Source organism: Poromitra crassiceps (genome assembly GCF_964638095.1).
Source record: "Poromitra crassiceps genome assembly, chromosome: 4".
Taxonomy (NCBI): Eukaryota; Metazoa; Chordata; class Actinopteri; order Beryciformes; family Melamphaidae; genus Poromitra; species Poromitra crassiceps.
The window spans coordinates 48,995,917-49,017,953 of NC_139626.1; the positions used below are offsets into that span (position 1 = coordinate 48,995,917).

Here is a 22,037-nt window from a genome sequence, read left to right on the forward strand (position 1 = left end):
TTTCTTTGATCATTTCTTTTTCAACATGTGTTGAATCTTAAGTCTTCATCACCACATGGAAGACACAATAGTGTATGGCCTAGAGACGTTGTTACAGCCATTGATTAAGCCATCAGCATAGGAGCGCCACAGGGCTGTGTCTCCAGCCCCCTTCTGCACGCACATGCCAGTCACCATCAACAGCACAGTGGCGGAGAGGGTGGACAGCTTCAGGTACCTGGGAGTTAACATCCACCAGGACCTGACGTCACGTGGGCCAACCACACCACCACGGTTGTCAAAAAAGCCCAGCAGCGCCTGTACGGCCTCAGTCGCCTAAAGGAAATCTGGCCTGAGGCCCCACATCCATAAGGACCTCTATCGAGCCACCATAGAGAGCCTGCTGACCGGCTGCTTTACAACCTGGTATACGGGAACTGTAACAGCATGGACTGCTCGGCCCAGCTTGTCACCGGATGTGAGCTGCCCAGTCTGCAAGAACTATACACACCCAGCGGTGCCTCAGGAGGTCCCTGAGGATCATCAAGGACCAAAATCACCCACACAACAGCATGTTCTCAGGGAGGAGATACAGTCAGGATCCCCAAAACACGCACAAGCCGGCCGAGGAATACCTTCTTTCCAGCCATAAGAATCCTCAACGAGTAACCCACACACACCTCATACACGTTTGTAGTGCAATATGACTGACTGACTGTAACAGTGACTAATACCTGATGCATAAAAATATCTACATCTCACACCTTTCATTTCATTGTAGCACCTTGCACTGCCATTGAGCATGTTCTTCATTGTTCTTAAGTTTCCTTTCTTTCAAATTTATATTATAGAGAGCCGAAGTCACGCCCACTTCCAGGTTAGGCATACTTACCAAGAGACCCGCCATTTATTTTCCCATAGACATCTCGTAAAATGCTTATAAAAACAGTTTTACTTAATCAAACCAAACGATTCAGCATTAGAAACAGGAGACACCATGGCATAGAAGAACATGAGTGAAATGTTCTAGTCTCTCCTGATTCTAAATATAGCGGAATCACTTGGTTTCGCCAAGTAAAACTATTTTATAAGCATTTTACGAAATGTCTATGGGAAAATAAATGGCGGATGAAACCTCTTGGCGCGCATGCTGAAGCAGGAAGTGAGGTCGACTTTGGCTCTCTACTATTGCACTTGTGTGTTGTGTGTTGTCTATTATTGCACTCCCTTCTGCTATGTTTAATATTTATCACGTGTTGCTTTTCCTTTAAATCGTATGTCCTGTGAAGCCTCCTGGATGAAGAATTTCCCACGAGTGTGCAATCATGTTGAATTTTCAGTGGAGGTCGCCATTGAGACTTTTATTGTATAAAATTGATCTAAGCTTGTATCTGGATTTGCACAAAGTATCTTTATGTTATATATAACATAAAGATGCATGGTTATCTAAGGGGGAAACAACATGCTGCAGACTAATTTTCCCTTCATTTAGACAGGAATGAAATGAAGCAAAGTATCATATGTATGTACAATGCAGAAACACACAAGTCAGGACAGCAAGTAGTTGCAATGTTGCTGGAGAACCATTGTGAGTAGATATTGGACTTTCAGAAACTGAGTCACTTGTCAGTAAACAGTTAGTCTGTATATAGGCATGACTACACCTCTTCCTGCTGCAACTCAGACTTCCTGTTTCAGTGTTGCACCACATCGCCATACAGCAACGCCAACCCTCTCCATGCAGCGAGCCCCCCACGCTCTCGAGTTTCCATCGGGCCTGCAGTTCAGTTCCTCTCTGAGGTTAGGTGTCATCGAGAGAGAAAGCGAGATAGAGACAAAATAGAATGCTATGATGCTTTACGATCCGTAGCTTTCTCTAACACAGCAAAAGGTAGACAGGGACACGCACATCCAAAGCTAGGCCACACTGGGCCTGGGTGCTGGATCAAAAGGCTACTCACAGTGAAAGAAGAATGGTCCGCACACCAAAAGGAGCTCCCGTTAGGTTTTTTTTTATTTATGAATATGCAAACGCTTTCTCTAACACACCCTCTAGCACAGATGTGGAGCTCATCAGTTTTAGAGCAATTGCTCATCAAATCCTGGCACACTGGTGAGCATCACCACTAGGTGGCTCTGTCCTCCAACTGACGCCTCATCAGGGCAAACCCTCACACAGAAAAGGCCTGACAGGATATTTTCTGCGACGGGAAACCTACAGTTGACAATCGATTACAAGCAACTTCCAGTCTAGAATTTGTGGATCTGTTCTTGTCACATGGGCTAGCAGTGTCTGAGAGTCAAATCAATCTCATACTTGTAAGTAACGTGGACCTACAGTATAAATATAAAGTTATGAGTTCCACTGTTTAAACAATCCACATTGTGGGGAAAAATGGGGAAATAATTTATTGCACCTTTAGATCCCATAACTTTTTAGTGCATCAAATACAGACATTGAAACAAATAGCCTAGCATGCAACATTAATTCACAGATAAATGACAACATCAAAACAAATACAGTAATGCATTACAGTATGGTTCATACAGGAGGGACCATCAGGATCCCCTTGACATAAGAGACACCATGTCAAAATTGCTCCAGACTGTAAGTGATCCTTTATTTATTTATTCTGCACTTTCTCTGTGTACAGTGTAGTTGAGACAGTCTTTGAGGGTGCCCCGTTCTCTTTTGTGGGAGTCAGAAGTAGATCGCGGGGCACCCGGGTGTTGTAGCAGTATATCCACAAAGGGGCTGCAGGTTCACGCCTCGGGTTACCTCCGGCTTGGTCGAGCGTTACTACATACACAATTGGCCATGTCTGCGGGTGGGAAGCCGGACAAGGGGATGTGTCCTGGTCGCTGCACTAGCGCCTCCTCTGGTCGGTCGGGACGCCAGTTATGGGGGGATGGGAATTGGGGCGAATAACATGTTCCTCCGCACCCACTACACATGTATGAACTCCCAGTGAAACTCCTCGCTGTCTGGTGAAAACAAACAGCTGGTGACTGCACATGTATCGGAGGAAGCATGTGCTAGTCTACACCCTCCCCAGATAGGCAGAGGAGGTGGATCCACGACCGGGACTGCTTAGGCAGCGGGAATTGGAAATGTTCAATTGGGAGAAAAGGGGGGTTGAGCTGGATGTGAATGCCACCGTAATGCACTCAGCGTCCAGCAGGGGCAGGCTCACCCCGACGACATCCCCGCACCACCCAGGCAGAAACAAGGTCCAGAGCGTGAGACGCCAGATTCAAGCCGTCACCGACACATCCACTTAAAGGATGGCTTTAGCGCTAATCAACCCACTTTGTATCATTAATAATCTTGGTAATAAGCACATGGGCAGTGTTTACCTTCTCTCTGTTTTCCTCAGGGAGAGAAATGCTCCCTCTCACTGCCTGCAGAAACTCCGCCCCCGCAAGTCATTAAGGCTCGTTAAGGCACTCGATGTGATTCTCGGTGGATGTGCGCATACTTCAAAAATCAAAAATAAACAATAACAGCCGTCCTCTGAGCAGATTCCGCGTCTCGAGCAGAACTTCCGCAGCTCCGTTGTGACGCGTTGTGACGTAAAACGCGTCACAACGGAGCGCTTTGCCAGAGGAGGAAATGGGAGCTCTCTGTGAGGTAAACACAGAGAGAGAGGGGAAACACTGCCCATGTGCTTATATTACAAACAGAGAGAGAAGGTAAACACTGCTCATGTGCTTATATTACAAACAGAGAGAGAAGGTAAACACTGCCCATGTGCTTATATTACAAACAGAGAGAGGGGAAACACTGCTCATGTGCTTATATTACAAACAGAGAGAGGGGAAACACTGCCCATGTGCTTATATTACAAACAGAGAGAGAAGGTAAACACTGCTCATGTGCTTATATTACAAACAGAGAGAGAAGGTAAACACTGCCCATGTGCTTATATTACAAACAGAGAGAGAAGGTAAACACTGCCCATGTGCTTATATTACAAACAGAGAGAGAAGGTAAACACTGCCCATGTGCTTATATTACAAACAGAGAGAGAAGGTAAACACTGCTCATGTGCTTATATTACAAACAGAGAGAGAAGGTAAACACTGCCCATGTGCTTATATTACAAACAGAGAGAGGGGAAACACTGCTCATGTGCTTATATTACAAACAGAGAGAGGGGAAACACTGCCCATGTGCTTATATTACAAACAGAGAGAGAAGGTAAACACTGCCCATGTGCTTATATTACAAACAGAGAGAGAAGGTAAACACTGCTCATGTGCTTATATTACAAACAGAGAGAGAAGGTAAACACTGCCCATGTGCTTATATTACAAACAGAGAGAGAAGGTAAACACTGCTCATGTGCTTATATTACCGAGATTATTAATGATACAAAGTGGGTTGGTTATCGGTAAAGACATCCTTTAATATCGGCAACAGACATCCAACAGCACATTGATTATTGACTTTGGCATTAGACTTTGGCATCAAACAAATAAACGCAACACGTTCCAACACCTGGAAGACTGTACATTCACTTGGTCGTAGGAAAAACAATTATTTTCTGTAAGGCACGTACTGACATCATTAGATTTGTTATTAACCCAAGAGACACACAACAAACGTACAGTACATTGAGTATGGCCCGATGAAGTATTTAGAATAGGCCTATTGCACAATCAAAGGTGACAGGAGTTTTAAGGAGGTTCTGAAGCTCGTTACAGAACGCGTGACCGCACTCAGAGACTGAGTGGACTGTGTCGCGTGGGATGCTCAGCTCAGGATACTGCACAAGGTGGCTTTTTTGAACGCTGTCGACTCGTCATGCCTGTGACAAAAAGAGAAAGGATGAGATTATACTAGAGAATGATGCTGAGGAGAGGTAAGAAGAGAGGGAGAGAGAGAGAGAGAGAGAGAGAGAGAGCGCAGGGGACAGTCAAAGATAGAAAAGAATACACATACAAATTGCATGATTTTATTCCAAAATGCTATATATGAATTATGCGAATAAGTCCGTTTTCCATTCATCCTAAAATATAGAAGGTAGAAATTAACGATTGGAAAGATTGTCTTTATCATTAACATTATTTGACAAATTACCATTACATCATTATCATAATATTATGATATTATAATATGATATCATTATCATTATATTATCATGTTATTATCGTGTTGATATAGTTTTTAAATAATGGATGTATTTAAATTTAGAACAAATCTCTTCAAATGTGCGCTCACTCAGTCCCGACTTACTCTCATTCTCGTCGGTCTTGGGTAACTTCTTACTCTTCCGTTTGGAGGAGGATGTCACCGTCGCGTCAGAGCTGTCCTCGCCCTCAGGGGAAGGGCAGCTGCTGCTCGCCCTGCTGTTGATGGAAAGCTTACTGCCCGACTTTCCACGGAACAGTCTCTGCCTCCACGAAGGCTGTGTCTTCTTGTCCTGTCCCAGCCCGTGGGGCCTCCTGAAGCTTCCGCTGGGCTCTTCTGAAGGCAGCTTACTCAACCTGTCCATCTTGTCACTGCTGGCCGTTCTTGGCCTTCCAGGGTCCATCTCCTCAGGAACCTGTAACAACAGGTTTGGTCGTGTGTTAGCTTACAGTAGCTTTAGGTTGCTCCTGGATACCATCAGCGTCGTAGGATGACAGACTCAGACAACGTCAGTATTGGGATTTCACACACACACACACACACACACACACGCGCACACACACACACCACTTTATTCACCTATACTTGTCAACCATACAATGCCAAGGATGCAAACTCATGGAGAGTGAAAAAGGTGACATACAGACACAAAATCACTCAAAACCATTCACTTAAGTGCCTTATTTCGGGATCAAAAAGGTAACTGTCATCTAAAGGTGACTAATTTGCAACCCTGAATGCCTGGTCTGGACGGCACTATAATCTCTCAGCATACATGTAGATGGATATATACACATAGATATATATACACAGATATATATATACACATAGATATATATACACAGATACATATACACATAGATATACAGTATATACACACAGAGATATACACATAGATATATATACACAGATATATATATATATATACACATATATATATATACAGATATATATACACAGATATATATACACATAGATATATATACACAGATATATATACACATAGATATATATATACACTTGTTACTGAAGAGACAAGCTAGCTTGTCCAGAGACAGACTGAGAGCGGCACTAAATCAACCTGTTGCTGTAACGCAATATAAATGGGGCGGCTGTAGCTCAGGAGGTAAGAGCGGGTCGTCCACTAATCGCTTTGGATAAAAGAGGTCGGTGGTTCGATTCCCGCCTCCTCCAGTCTGCATGTCAAAGTGTCCAAGATACTAAATGCACCTACTGACTGTAAAGCGCTTTGGATAAAAGCGCTATATAAAGGCAGGCCATTTACCATTTATAAATAAGAAGGCCCGCAGAGTGGATTAATCTGTTACTGCAATCAAACAATGCCCCAAAAGCACTGTAGTAGGCATATTTGTGAGTGGTACAAACCTCCGCCAGGACCGATGCCTTCCTGGGCCCCGGCTCCTGCAGGGACCCCGTTGGACGCGGGCGGTCCCCGAACGCCAGGAAGTATTTGGGGTTGTGGTATTTGTGCGCGGGCACCTTGATGTCGCCTAAGCTAACCTGGAACCGGGACGTGGTGGCTGGTAAAGGCGGACGTTTGGGCCCCGCGGTGCTGCGGGTCGGGGTGCCGGCGGCGGCGGCGGCGGGCGGGCTGACGTGGAACTCTTTGTAGAGGTTCAGTTTGTCGGAGATGGCGTAAAGCTCGCGGAAGTCCCGGTCAAAGAAGTCGACCACCTGGCCCGTCATCACGGTGATCATGTTGCGGTCCATTCGAGACGTACACCAGGAGAAACTAGCAGACAGAAAAACAATGTTTTTAACTTAAATGTATTGGCATTAAAAACAGCATTGCATAAGAATGACTAAGAAAACTAACAGGCATATCAAACAACAGTAGGTCACCAATGCAAGGTGTCGATGCAGAGCTACTGGCACAAGGCGACTAGGCAAGTTTAATTGTATAGCATGATGTATTTCATACACAGAGGACATTCAGAGTGCTTTACATCAAACGGATAAAAAGAAAAGAGCCTAAAGTGTTACAAGGTCAAATATAGGATCCAGAAGGTCAAAGTGAAAAATTATTAGCTTGTGTGTGTGTGTGTGTGTGTGTGTGTGTGTGTGTGTGTGTGTGTGTGTGTGTGTGTGTGTGTGTGTGTGTGTGTGTGTGTGTGTGAGAGAGCGAATTAATATGCATACTTATAGCTTAAAGGGGGACTGACCCCCCCCCCCCCCCCCAGATTTCTTGCAAAACGGTATTCTACTTGATTTGAAAACTCTGCAGACAAGATGGCCGCCTGTACTCCCTTCTGTACCCTGGCAGAATAAGCTATCATAACTTGGCCAATAAGTATGTAAGATATAAAATAAAACAAATTGTAATGTCTTTATTTGTTGTAGAATGCAGAGGACATGTAACTGTTTAGTTAAACTCACATTCCAGGAATATTGTATTTACTGCGCTGCTCTAAAGATAACGTAAGTGGCTCGAGCCTGTTTCGTCCTGGAACCCACTCGCTTTGCGCCAGAACACAATCGATTTGGGGGTGGACCACGCCAGGATTGGCCAACGCCAACGGCAGTGCCCAGAACTGTCAAATCAAATCATCGACAGAGACGCTATGGCCCGCCTCCCAGTATTTTCAGTGTATCAGAGATAGAGAACGACAAATGATAAATATACTGTAGCCACGTTATAAACAACAAACTAATGCTGGTGATCCGTATGGAAACAGTGTTACTCGAAATGGTTAAAAGTTATATCAATTTGGTCATTCAGTGGCGTTTTACTGCCATGTAACATAACTAGCTAGCCGCTAACATTAGCCACAGTAGGCGTTTACACATGATGCATTGCTCTTAAAGGGGTCGCGCCGCGTGAACTACAGTAATAATCACATGGGGGAAAAAAAATCACATGAGTGGGGCACGCGCAAATACCACCGTGACGTAACGATGTACCAACTCGCCCATTCATTTGAGGGCACAAAAACAAGCAGGTTTGAACCCATAGAGGGCACTTATGCTGCTGAAATGATAGGGGTTTGTAAAATTGTAACAGATTGGTCTCAAATGTGGAGATTTTGAGCAGAATCCTTCCCATACCACCCTAAAAGCCATATATATTGGTTAAAAGCTGGGAAAAAAGTGTGTTGGGGGTAAGTTACACTTTAAAGTATGCACTATTATGAATGAATTCTGTAATAAGACAAGTTCTGCACAAGATGAAACATCAACATCTTCACAACACACACACGCATGTGCACACACACCCCTACACACGGACGCACGCACACACGCACGCGCACACACACACACACACACACACACACACACACACCTCACCTGTAGGAGCCGGACATGACTTTTTCCCCATCTACCAGCATGTACTTATTACAGAGTGAACCGGGCAGTCTGCCGAAGGACAACGCGAAGCCGGTTCCTTGGAGCGTTCTGGTCCGGATGTTCTGGAGCCACAGAGGGAAAGGTTTACTGTCAGAACATTTGTAGGAATACTGCACACACCATCACCAACAAGGGTTTGACCCATATGGCTTTCTGAAGGTCAATACCTATATGTTTAGACCAGTGGTGGCTGGTGACCTTGGAAGCAGGGGAGGAAGCTAGTGCGGCGACCGAAGGTCGCCGCCCCTTTTCGGCGGCGACCTTCGGTCGCCGCCGAAAGTGTGATCTCCCTAAAATAGGACTGGGAAAATGTGAATTTTCTGTCATCCACCCTACAAAAAACATAGCCTAGTCTATTATTGAGTCACAAAATCATAATTTCCTTCAAACAACTTCAAACATCTGTCAATGCGGTTAAATAGCCTATTGTGCCACTGTCAAATACAATTTCAAAATGGTGCCCTGCCGCCTCAGTGAAAACAACAACGCTAACTAGCTAGCAAGCTAACGGCAGAAACCTACACGCTAGCTCGTTGCTACACGCTGAAAACGGCAAGTTGGATTGTTTGAAACTATTTTCCAAGGGCACTGCCGCTAAGCTCCGCCCATCGCAATCCCACTATGGAGATCTGCGGTGCCAGACTCCTCGGACGGAAGGGTAGAGGAGGCTGGCCAGCGAGACTAACTGTCATGGTGACTAGACTAGGCTGGCTAACATTTAAAAGATTGCGATACCAGTACCAACAAAGTGATACCAATTACCAGTACAGCAGTGGTTCTAAAAGTGGGGTCCGGGGACCCCCAGGGGTCCTTGAGGGGTTTGCAGGGGGTCCCCTTCAAAAAGCGTATAGCTGCGTGGGTTGTATAGCTGTTGTTGCGTGCTGTGTTTGGCTGCGAGGAAAACCATACAAATATGTTTTTTTTCTAGATCTGTGTACAAAAAGGATCCAATGCAGGTATCATTTGACTGGAGAAGATTCTATACTAACTTGATAATGTGTTATTTCGCGCGATACTTTAATTATTGAGCACTAATGGTGACATAACCATCATCATACAAACAGTAAAAACAAAACGCAACACGGAAGAATAATAATATCTGTGGGGAGAGATGAATAGTACAGTACTTGGAAAACTGGTTGCTCAACATGTGTTATCTCTACAGAGAGAGAAAGAGAGACGTGTGTGTGTGTGTGTGTGTGTGTGTGTGTGTGTGTGCGTGCGTGCGTGCGTGCGTGTGTGTGTGTGTGTGTGTGTGTGTGTGCGCGTGTGCATGCGTGCGTGCGTGCGTGCGTGTGCACCATATAGGAGGCATAAAACTCAGCATAAAAATAACTGAATTATTCGTAGTAAGTACATGTATGTACTAGGGCTGTGAATCCTCACTGGCCTCATGATTCGATTCGATTCCTATTCATCTGTCAACGATTTGATTCGATTCCACGATGCATCAAGATGCATCTCGATACAGCTCAAGTATTGCAGCTCGAAGTATCACATCCTCAATTTTCTATATTACTGCTGCATATCAGCTATTTATTAAATTTGAACCTCACTGCATGTTGTAGTGATCATGACGTGATTAAAACATACACACACACACACACACACACACACACACACACAGAGAGAGAAATCAGCTGCACCCAAGCACACAGCATGCCATGAGCAGAAAGATGGAGACAACGCATCTGATCACTTTATTTCTATAATTTAATGAACCTGGCACTGACTGGCTATTATTTTGCTTAATTTTTTGTCGATTTTTGCAGCAATTGTTTATTCTATGACTTTTCATATAGACATATATGTTCAGAGTGCTCCAGACAGGTCCCGCATTTCACGTTATGCAAAGCTCAGCTCTATTAATGCCTTAATCTGCTGCTGTGAAATAAATGTTTTATTTGATTTTGAATAGTAGTCTTTCTTGTGTTGTTATTGCGCTTTTCAGAGGTTATTATGGTTAAAAAGTCCAGAAATAGGCATAGCGGGTATATAACCTATGTTTTACGATATAAAAATATCATATTAACACATTCACTGCCAGCCATTTTTTTTTTACTGTAGGTAGGTTCTGCCAGAGGGTTTTTTTGAGGATTCGGGCTCATCTTTCAAGACCCGAGGATTCTTTTCTGCTAAGATTTTGTGAACACACAATATCTCAAAAGAACTAATAGAATGTGTGCTTTCTCTGTCTAAAAGAGTTAGTTTGTAGAGTTAGTAGTTATGTAAGCATTAGCAGTTGAATACAGCATGGTTTCAGCGTCAGAAAAATTATTTTGAGATAAACGGCTTTTTGTGAAATTCGATAGAACAGTCACTTTAACCATTCATTTTTGGCATCAGTAAGACGTCAGACATCTAAACAATAGTTTTGAACAGTAATTTCCTCCATAACAGCAGGAAACCCCCCTCTGCTTCCAACTCCTCCCTCCGTGGGCGTTCTTCTTGGCTGCAGCGGGCATGTCACAAGCTTGTCACCAGTCTCACTGCTTTGCTGCTGCTCCTGCCTGTCTGCGCGGCCGCTCATTGAGGAAGTCTGGATGGACTCGCTCGCTTCTTGGAGTTTTGGTTGAGAGCTTTGATGAAGCTTTTGCGATTCTGGTCATATTTATGCTGCGTGTTTCAAAGTGTGTTCCACCGGTAATCTATTATGCAAATTTGCAAACCCGCACCGCCAGCAATCAGCGCGAAAACGAAAGCGTTTTCGCCAATCCATTTTCATGAGAATGGCTTCATCACACTGCTTTTTGCTTGCCTTCCTCTAGTCAGGAAAGCACTGTCGCCACTTAGTGGGTCGGTGGAATGGGTTGTACACGTTGTACACGTCCAATACTTATATAAGAGATGTAAAAGGGTTAGATGCACATCCCACCGTCAAAAAAAAAAAAACGATTTTTTTGATGTCTCAACTCGTCGTTGGCAGTGAACGGTTGGATTGTGTTTGACGAGTCAACTCGCCATTGGCAGTGAACGTGTTAAAAAAATCAAAAAAAAAATCAGTCCCCTCCCCAGTTATAACCGCCCCCTCAGTTATTTCATCCTGGCGCCGGCCCTGGGTCGGAGAGACGGCACCTGGTACGGGATGGGTTTAGCACCCCAGCCTGGCTCTCTCGTGAGGGAGAAATCCACAAACGCTAGGGATTAGCCTCCTGAAAAGCTGTGTAAAGATCGGCGCGGCCTGGGGTCCTTCAGGCTAGAGCGAGGTGCTCGGCGCAGGCGAATGACGTGCAGCGCACAGGCCTTCTTGAGGCATCCTCTTTGTCTATGGTGCGGCATAGTAGGATTGCCTTTTGGGAGGGTCTGGTGAGACGAAGGAGGGGCGCGGCCTGGATTCACGCACAGGGCCTTAGCCCTCCATGCACCGAAGGGTCTTTCATTGCTGCGGTGTAGCACTAACTCCATTGCAGCGGATTGGGCGTGATCAACCCTTCCGCGGGCAACGTTGCAGACAGAGTAGGAAGGCTGATCCGTGAGCGGCTGCTTCCAGGACGCGGGTCGGGGTCTTAATCGGCCTCGGCTGGGTCGTACTGTATCATAGGGTGTATGATGTTCGACAGACCCGAAACACCTTACGACCCCAGTTAACATCACTGATGACGCGTCCCGGCGCATGCTGTAGTATGTATTTTGAATTGTAATTGTACTGTAGTAAACTTGAGATTTGAGGGTTGCCAGTTGTAATCCCTGGATTATCTGGGGAAATAAAAATACAAATAATAATAAGAGTCACTCACAATGTTGATTGAGGCTATCATCCATTGATGGAAGCCTTTGGAGTATATAGTGACATTATGTGACATTATTAGTAATGCAACACTGTTTGGATCTCACCTGCAATTACCACTCATCGCCATAGGTGTCACCCAAGAGAACAAAACAGAAATCTTAGAAATTATCACTTTAAACTCAGAACTTAATTTTTTTTTTAATAAATAAAAATAAATTGCAAGTGACCCTATCATCTTCGGTACTATTAAATTGTGTGTGGTGTAAACAAAAAACAGGTGACCCTATTTGAATTCCAGGCGACACCACTTAGGGTCATGACCCTAAGATAAGTTAAGTGTTACAGTAATTGACCTTAATGCGAAATGTGACTTGCTGGGAAGGCAGCAAGATAATCACAATAAAACTGAAATATGTGCAAAAACAAATAAAATAAAATAAATAATAATGAAAGAAAGAGAGAAAGAAAGAAAGAAAGAAAGAAAGAAAGAAAGAAAGAAAGAAAGAAAGAAAGAAAGAAAGAAAGAAAGAAAGAAAAAAGAAAGAACAAAACGAAACGAAACAAACGCACCCTGTGGGAAGGAAGGAGAGAAGGAAAGAAGAAATACGCGAAGAGACAAAGGGAATTTCTAAAGGAACTTCAGGGAAAAAGTGAGCGAGGAGTTACGCAATGATTGAAGGCATTTAAACAAAACCCAACAGTCAGCATGAGTATTCCTCCATGACCCAGTTTAAAGACATGGGCGAGTCAAGTCAAGCCTGCCACTGTGTGAATGTGCAGAGGCGGAATGAATGACTCAGCTTAGCTGGGAGTCTGTGAGCAAACACACACACACACACACACACACACACACACATACACACATACACAGCTTAGCTAGGAGTCTGTGAGCAAACACACACACACACACACACACACACACACATACACAGCTTAGCTAGGAGTCTGTGAGCAAACACACACACACACACACACACAGACAGACACACACACACATACACAGCTTAGCTAGGAGTCCGTGAGCAAACACACACACACACACATACACACACATACACAGCTTAGCTAGGAATCTGTGAGCAAACACAAACACACACACACATACACACACATACACAGCTTAGCTAGGAATCTGTGAGCAAACACACACACACACACACACACACACACATACACAGCTTAGCTAGGAGTCTGTGAGCAAACACACACACACACACACACACACACACAGCTTAGCTATAGGAGTCTGTGAGCAAACATTCTGATGGGCAACTCAAAGAAGCAATCCACTCGACACACGTTGCTGTGTGTGTGTGTGTGTGTGTGTGTGTGCGTGCGTGCGTGCGTGCGTGCGTGTGTGTGTGTGTGTGTGTGTGTGCGTGAGGAGGTATTAATAACTCAAACAATCACTGACTGTCACTGACCCGGACCTTGAGCAACACACGACGGGCACATATTGCAGTTTTAAAACAAACACTTCTCAGAGGCAGAGCTGGGTGGAGTTTTTGGGCGGAGCCAGAACTACAGTCTGTATGGCAAAGCAATGTCATCTAATAATGTTAGGCTGAACCAGAGGGGACAAAAACAACAGGTAAGAGAGGAGGTAGGTCATATTATGAGAACATAAATAAAACATTTTTATTGCACCGTTGGTAACGTTTCGAGCAGACTGCTCTTCCTCACACCAAGGTCTGCTTTTCACTGGAGACCCTTGCCGTCTGCGAGCTGTTTTATTCATGTTCTTATTGTTCCAGCCTCTCTCAGCTCTGCACCTGCCGGATTCAACCTGTGATTGTGCGTGTTTTTAACTTTTCTCAGGTAATATTGTGAAGCCTGTCCAGTGATCGTGCAGCTTGTCGATCACGGACGAATAGCAGCCGACACTGCCGGAAACCCTGGGTCTCGCGCCAGCTGTGTGAGAACCAAGATGGCACTGCCCAATCTGCTCAACTGCCCGATCTGCTCAACTGGCCACAGCGCATGCACGAGTGGGTACGCCATCTTGATTAGCTACGTACGGCTACCCCACTTGGACAAACCATATTTAGCATTGAGCTTGAGTACTTCATTTGCATCCCCTGGTTTACTTAGCGGTAGTTATCTGAAACATAAAGGCTGTTTGTTTGCTGGCTAACGAGCTAGTTAGCTAATGGGTGTAAAGTTGAGAGACTACTTCCCATGACATTTCAAACATAGGTAGCAAAGACCCTCCTCGCCCCATCCCACCCCACAGCGGGGTGTGTGTGTGTGGGTGTGTGGAGGCAGCATAAGTAATGCCCCCCCCCCCAACTTAACTAAGTTAACTATATCAACTAAGTCTTAGTTAACATCAACGCTATCATTATTGCTCGCTAATGTTAGCTGCTAATGTTAGCTACAGATCGCTAACACTAACGTTAGCTGCTAATATTACTGTTAGCAGGTAGGCTACTAGTGACTTTGTGATGTTGTGATGAAGTGCCTAGTGCTGCAAACCAATTTCCCCAAGCGGACAAATAAAACAGCTATCTATCTCTATCTATCTATCTATCTATCTATCTATCCATCTGGTTTGTCCAAGTGAACTTGCCGTATGTAGCTGTGCAAGATGGCGGACCCGCTCGTGCATGTGCTGTGGTAGCCACAGTGGGTGAGGTCACACTCACTCCACCCATCTCTTTTATACAGTCTATATGGAATAGACGCAAGACGGAAATGTCCCTGAATGTAGCCTCATGCGTAAATAGTGAAAATCACCAGTGGTCCCTGAAAGGTTCTCCCAGAAATGTAGTGGGAACTATTGGCACATTCCATTTGTAGTAGGAACTTTTTCCCAAGTCAAAGACGGAAATACCCCCCTGTGACAGCACCTGACCTTGGATTTCCTACCCCCATCTCGGTGGAGCCTCACCAACCCCGACCTCAAAATCCAAGATGGCAGCTCCGCGCTTCAACAGTGGTGAAAGTTGTAGTAATACACTGTTTATCAACACTTCTGTCTGATTTGTGTACACACATACACACAGTACTGTCTAACTTCTATCTGTGGACATGTTGCTACGTTGTTTGTACGTGTAAAATAATACGCATAATGCATTATTATCAACTGTTATAGCTAACGGCTAGCCTGGCTCCAGCTAACCCTGGCTGGTTTGCCGACTGTTTTACTGGAACACGTTCAACTCGGGTGTAACACATCATTCAACTGGGATATTCCTAGTTCCCAATCCAAATGGAATGCGCAATATGTCTGAAAAGGGCTTCTGTTACCTAAAACTCCAATCTGCCTTCAAAGGATGGAGGCATTTTGTTTATGAAGGCCATGGCTGATGATTCTCACACTACCACTAGTGTGTGTGTGTGTGTGCGTGTGTGTGTGTGTGTGTGTGTGTGTGTGTGTGTGTGTGTGTGTGTGTGTGTGTGTGTGTGTGTGTGTGTGTGTGTGTGTGTGTGTGTGTGTGTGTGTGTGTGTGTGTGTGTGTGTGTGTGTGTGTGTGTGTGCGCGTGTGCGCGCGCATAAATCCAGTGCTGCTGACTGAACTGGGGCAGGGCGACGGGGAATGTTTGTGTTAAAATCTGTCAGCAGTAATGAGTTAGTAAATGAGTTGTGTTGTGCTTGTGCACACTGCTCACACACAGGTTTCCACCAGGCAGTGAAGGCATCACCAAGCAAACTGTAGGACTTTAAATTAGTAGCTGACATTTAGAATAGAGAAGAAGAGTCTATCTCCCCCTGTTCGCTCGCTCACTCACTCACTCACTCACTCACTCACTCACTCAAATTAACATACACTTTCTTTGTCTCCCCATCGCTCCCACTCCCACACACTCGCTCTCTCACTTTCTCTAACACGCTCTCCTTTGTATTATCTCTCTGTAACACACATAATTAACTACTTCTCTCTTTTCTCATTTTCTGTCTATCTCTCTCTCTCTCTCTCTCTCTCGCTATCTCTCTCTCTCTCTCTCACACACACACACACAAACACACACACACACACACAATGGCCGCTTTCACACAGCCTGTGAAAGCGGTAAATGTTGCGGAATTACTAAGCCTCTCCTCCGGTGGGGGCACGCCTCGGGAAGACGGGAATCCCAGCTAATTATTTAAAGATGACAGCAGGACTGAGGGAAAACCACCTCCAGATTGAAGTTCTACTATCAGAAATGAGATAACCAAAGCATATCTGCAGTCTGTCTCGCCTGTTGTGCGTTAAATAGACTCCTCGGATATAATAATAATCTCTCTCGCAATAGAGAAATCCATTCGCAGCCTGCTTTATGCACAGCTGCAAAATAAACTTCCCAGGATATATTCATGCATCCGCAGTACGTCCTCTCGTAATAATGCCAAAAAAAAACAAAAAACAAAAAAAACGATTTCGTCCGTCTTTTATTGTCACACGATCACACATCAACACATGCATGCGGCCACAAACACACTCATGCTGACGGTGGCCGGTGAAATTTGTCCTCTGCATTTGACCCATCCAGGCATGTCCTTTCCTCCGAGGGGCAGGCCAGGAGCAGTGGTCGCTTTCTCGTACAGCGCCCGGGGACCAACTTCGGATGTTGTCGTCACTGGTCGGATGACGATGACGATCTGATCTTCTGCATGTTTTTAGTGGGGGGGGGTTATATACGGAGGAACCCCCTGGGGTTGCAGGTGGAATATGAAGATTTTTCGTCTTGGAGAACACTTTAAATGATTACCATTTAGGTGAGCTCTCATCGTTTCTCTTTGATGTCTTAACGAGCAGCTGTTGAGAGCTGCTGCACATACATGGCGGTGTTTTGGTTGTTTTCATTCATCATACGGTACCCTACACTATAACCTGCACATGAAAATATTTATATATAATATAATAATATTATTATAATAGCATTATAATAATAATATAATTATATTATAATATAATATATAAATATATTTTCACCGGACTTGGTGACCAGTATCATTTTAAGTTGTCGGACTTTGATTAATTATAATAACGAAACTCAGCGCCCATGGTTCACCCTCATTTCAATCCGGGATGCTATCTGAAAAACGCATTTCCGGGGCGGAAATATGGCAGGGCTGCATGGTCCTGTGCATGTGAAAGCAATTTCTGTGGCAAGGCTGCCGGCGTTGTGGGCCTTCTGAAACAGCAATATTGCTCGATCTCTGTGTGAAAGTGTCTAGTGTGAAACTAGGATGGCCCTCTTTGCCCTACCCCAAAGCTTACCTTACCCCTCCACACCCCTCACCTTGCTGGCCTCTTGGATGAGTCTGCGCACCACCTCCCTGATGTGTGGCCCGTTGTCTTTGGGCGGGTGTGTGTGGACGGCCACCCGGGTCACCCCTCTGAAGAACCCCCCGCTGGGCCAGCCCATGTCCAGCGGTGGCACCTCGGTGTCCGACATCTGGGGCCAGTAGGTGGAATGGACCCCCGAGTCTGTGTCAGAGTTAGTATAGTTTTGTATTTTTTCATTCGTTTTGATTTGTATTTCGTTTTTAAATTTTTGCTTTCAATTAAGTTTAGTTTCATGAGAAAAAAGTTCAAGTTGGATCCTTGTAAAAGTAAAAAAATAAATAAGAGTAGAATACAGGAAAAACTTGAAGAAAAGTTTAGTTTCAGTTCGTTTCCCTGTTGACATTTTGACTAAATTGACAAAGTCTTAAACACATTTTCCGTAGGCTAGCCTGCATATTACTCATGTTTTTTTTGTAAAGTCTAGTTTATTTTATATTTTTGTTATAATTATCTCTCTCTCTCTCTCTCTCTCTCTCTCTCTCTCTCTCTCTCTCTCTCTCTCCATACACACACGCACACACACACACACACACACACACACACGCACGCACGCACACGCACACACACACACACACACACACACACACACACACACACACACACACACACACACACACGTGTTAGTGTTAAATGTAGTTTTAGTTGAACTCTGATAACCTTGGTCTGTGTCAGAGCTGACCCCCTGCTCCTGTGCCTTGGTCTTGCTGCTGTCATCATCGTGGTAGCTCCTGAAGGCGCTGGTGACCAGCTTGATCTCTCTGGCGGACAGGAAGTCCACCGTGTGGTCGTCCTGGAGGCGCGTCTTGAAGGCGCAGTCTCCGTGCCGCAGCAGCTGCTCCACCGCGGCGCGCTGCTCCTCGCTGTAGTAAAACTCCGGTTTGGACTCGGGGACCTTGGCGTTGATGTGGCCGTCATCCATGCAAGTGAGCTGGGATTCGGCCATGGCTGGTCCCCCTCCCCCTCTTCCTTCCTCTGGAGCTCAGACGCGCTGTCACACCTCGTGTTTTGAACTTATGAAGCTTGTTTACCTGTGACGCGTCACGCCGGGCTCTGGCAGGTCAACTGAAAGCTGGGAAACTTTTCTTACCTGGCTGGCTCACTGAAGGAGGGAGGTGGGCAGGGAAACTCATGCTGCATTCAAGTGCCATCTGAAATATTGTAATTGCGGAGTGTAGTTTCAGTTTGATCTCCCTAAAATAGGACTGGGAAAATGTGAATTTTCTGTCATCCACCCTACAAAAAACATAGCCTAGTCTATTATTGAGTCACAAAATCATAATTTCCTTCAAACAACTTCAAACATCTGTCAATGCGGTTAAATAGCCTATTGTGCCACTGTCAAATGTAAACTTCAAGCTAGCAGGCCTATGAATGAGCTACTTTGCTAAACCGAACTGACAGGAAGCACTTGAATGCGGCATTATGTTTATCTATAGATGGCTGGTTCTTCTTTATTGGACCACCAAGGAGTTTATTGTAACCCTTGTTCCTATATTGTAAACAGAAAATTTAACTGTCCAAGTTATAAATTGCCACACCATAAGATATGAACAAGACAGGCTGTGGCACACGCTTTCCTGGAAATGGTGACATTTCCCATTTTTGATTTGACAAAGTATTATTCCATACAACATGATGCTATGATCCCCAAGTAATCCCCTATTAATGCAGCAAACTCAGTGGTATCTCCTGATTTTCTTCACTCTACTCTTAATGCATTCTGTGATTAGAAGATTATTGTAATGGCCTGCATTAGGCCACTGTATGTGGCTTAGGAATTCAAGCTGATTTTATTGACGCACTTTTTATAAGTCGCTCTGTAGTTCCCCAGCTGAATGTCAAATGCAAATTAGTATTATGGGATAGATGCTAGGGTGTGTGCAATAGCCTTATGGGTGCCTATGTACATAGGCTAATATCTATTGTCTCTTTTCCTCTTTTGTACTTTTGGAGAGCCTTTGCAAATCGTTTTTGTTACTTTTACAAGTTTTGGGGCAAAATACAGTATTTGATGTATTATTCATTGTCATCAGTATAGAACAAGTGTAATAACAAATGTATATTCTTTGTTAGGCTGATTATAATGGACCAAATTAATACATCAGTTTAGAATAATATTTTGCTTTCCAGAAATTTCAATCAATGCATTGTCAGTTATCAATAGCACAAATCGGTGTGATATCACAACAACAACAATAACAACAACAACAACAGAAACAAAGTAGCTACTTCTGGGTGTGACTGCAGCAGAAACTAGTAAAGCTGAAAAGTGTTTCCAAACAAATGTTAATAATTCAAAAACTATACATCACATTGCTTATATTTTTGGGTGTGAGAGCAGGACCCTGTACTACGAAGCTAGTTTAACAGATCTGCGATAAGTCCCTTTGATCTGGTTTGACTGAACAGGATCAAAGCTATCTAGTTTAAGGATACTACGACGCTGGTTTTGTAGTCGATAACTGAAGCTGGGATCTGCCTGTGCACGCGCACGTTTTTCGCTCGTGCACAGGCGCGCGTCCACGCGAAAGAGGTGCGCTAGCCAATCACATTATGAACAGCTGAGTTGATCCACGCCCACACCCATTTCCACACCCATTTCCTCATTCAGCGCAGCCACAGTGTGATCAGAGATTTTTGCGGATATTTAATGTATCCGCGATTTAATGTCAGAATGAAAATCCGCGTTGGATAGTCTGCTGAAGGGCTGTCTAAAGCAGCAGCTTGTATTCACATCAGTCATTTGATTTACTTTGATCAGCGATTTCTGTCTGATACAGCTGCATTGATACAGGCAGCAGCAACAAATGTAAAAGTGTAATCTCAGTCTATACATTTCCACAATCTGTAAGCCTATTTAGACCATAGATTTAGAAACGCATGCTCAATGAATAATGATCTCTATCACTCATGTGTGTGGTTGCACTGATCGAATAATTCATATATAAAATAGCCTAGTATAAAGCCTAATAGCCTACTATAAAAGAGAAAACTGCTGAACTTAATTGAGACGATGCGGGCATAGTTATCATTGATAAAAACTAGCCTATTTTTGCCCCTACAGCCTACAGGACACAGTTCCAGCTGAAAGATGCAAGAATAGCCTGCATATTTAGTATTGGGGCTATCCCATATTTAAACTAATATCTATATTATATGTAGGCCTATAGGCTTTTCTGGCATGTAGGAGAATATCACCCTCACTCCATTTGAGGGTCCGTTCATGATATGCGCCGCGGTGATTAATAGTGATCATATTTCTCCACGCATCGTTGAGCTGTTAAGACATAAAGTGGTAAGTAGGCTTAATTTAATTATGTAGCCTACAGAGCCACGAATGTTTTGCTTGTTCTATTCTCAGTTGACTGCAATCTATTTTTCATATGGCGATCTTATGAATGGTGAGTGACTCCAGAGAGCCGATATTATATGGGTCTCTCATGGATTTTGATCTTATCCTCTGAAGCTAACCTGGTCGCGACCAGGTTAGCTTTGCAGCGTCAGTTGCCATGGTGATTGAAAGTTAACTTGCTTTGTAGTACGGCTAAACCAGGTTTAAACTCAAACTTACTCGGATAAGGCATTAAACTAGCTTCGTAGTACAGGCTACAGAAGTAGCTAAAGGGTCCAATGTATAATATGTAATGTTAAAGTTGTGTGAACTGTCACAGTTTTAAAATGTGTGAATTTAGTAACAAGTACAGCCGGCTGGAATGAGTTCCTGGCTCCATAGGGTCCCATAAAGGTTGAAAAAAGTATCAAACATAAATTGTGGTTTCTTAAAGAGTACAAACGATAAAATAAAGCTGAATTAAGGTGATAGAGCCCCAAATGTGGTGACTCGTTTAAAGTTTGAATGGAGTTTCTAGATTCAAGTATGAAGGAGTAGTTTGAGTTCAAAGAGGGCACGGTTTCACCATAAAAGTGACATTTTGATTTATGATTATGTTTGTCCAATTACTTTTGGTCCCTTAAAATGTAACTGTAGTCCCTCAAAATGTAATGTAATTCCTACACTGTTCACCTGATTTGGATATAAATACCCTCAAAGTAAAGCTGGAAGTCTGCAATTAAAGCACATCTTAACGGATGCCATGTTGCACACGGAACTAAAGCCATTCTGTGTATTTGCAAACATGTTCGGTACGGTGGTGCAGTGGTAAGCGCTGTCGCCTCACAGCTCGAAGGTCCTGGGTTCGATTCCCAACTGGGACGCTGTGGGCGCTGGAGTTGTGACCCCCCCATATCTTCAGTGCCTACTGCCCAGGTGGGCTATCTCGTCGAAAGGGCCTTTCTGTGTGGAGTTTGCATGTTCTCCCCGTACCCCCCAGGGTGTTCCTCCGTACATAACCCCCCACTAAAAACATGCAGATCGTCATCCGACCAGTGACGACAACATCTGAAGTTGCTCCAATGATGGTCCAATGAAGGTCCCCGGGCGCGGGAAAGAAATAGCGACCACTGCTCCTGGCCTGCCCCCTGGAGGAAAGGACAAGCCTGGATGGCTCAAATGCAGAGGACATATTTCACCGGCCACCGTCAGCATGAGTGT

The 22,037-nt window shown here is 44.4% G+C and overlaps 1 protein-coding gene across 1 annotated transcript; it reads right to left on the minus strand.

Moving 5' to 3' along the window:
- Positions 1-4,078: 4,078 nt before the first annotated feature.
- On the minus strand, positions 4,079-18,439 carry fam83fb (family with sequence similarity 83 member Fb). The gene is made up of 6 exons (XM_083634654.1): positions 18,143-18,439; positions 17,439-17,626; positions 8,420-8,541; positions 6,500-6,866; positions 5,219-5,528; positions 4,079-4,790 (listed from the first exon to the last, which is right to left on the minus strand). Exons 1-6 carry the CDS (start codon positions 18,426-18,428, stop codon positions 4,741-4,743), a joined length of 1,323 nt encoding a protein of 440 aa, XP_083490780.1. The 5' UTR covers positions 18,429-18,439; the 3' UTR covers positions 4,079-4,740.
- Positions 18,440-22,037: the final 3,598 nt, after the last annotated feature.

What these genes read in the sequence shown, in the direction of transcription:
- fam83fb (XM_083634654.1), bottom strand. Translation starts at nt 18,428, where the DNA reads ATGGCCGAATCCCAGCTCACTTGCATGGATGACGGCCACATCAACGCC. An exon ending in CAGCTCTGACACAGACCAAG is followed by an intron (nt 17,627 to 18,142) that starts GTTATCAGAGTT and finishes ACTCTGACACAG; the next exon opens with ACTCGGGGGTCCATTCCACC. An exon ending in AGGCATCGGTCCTGGCGGAG is followed by an intron (nt 5,529 to 6,499) that starts GTTTGTACCACT and finishes CTGTTGTTACAG; the next exon opens with GTTCCTGAGGAGATGGACCC.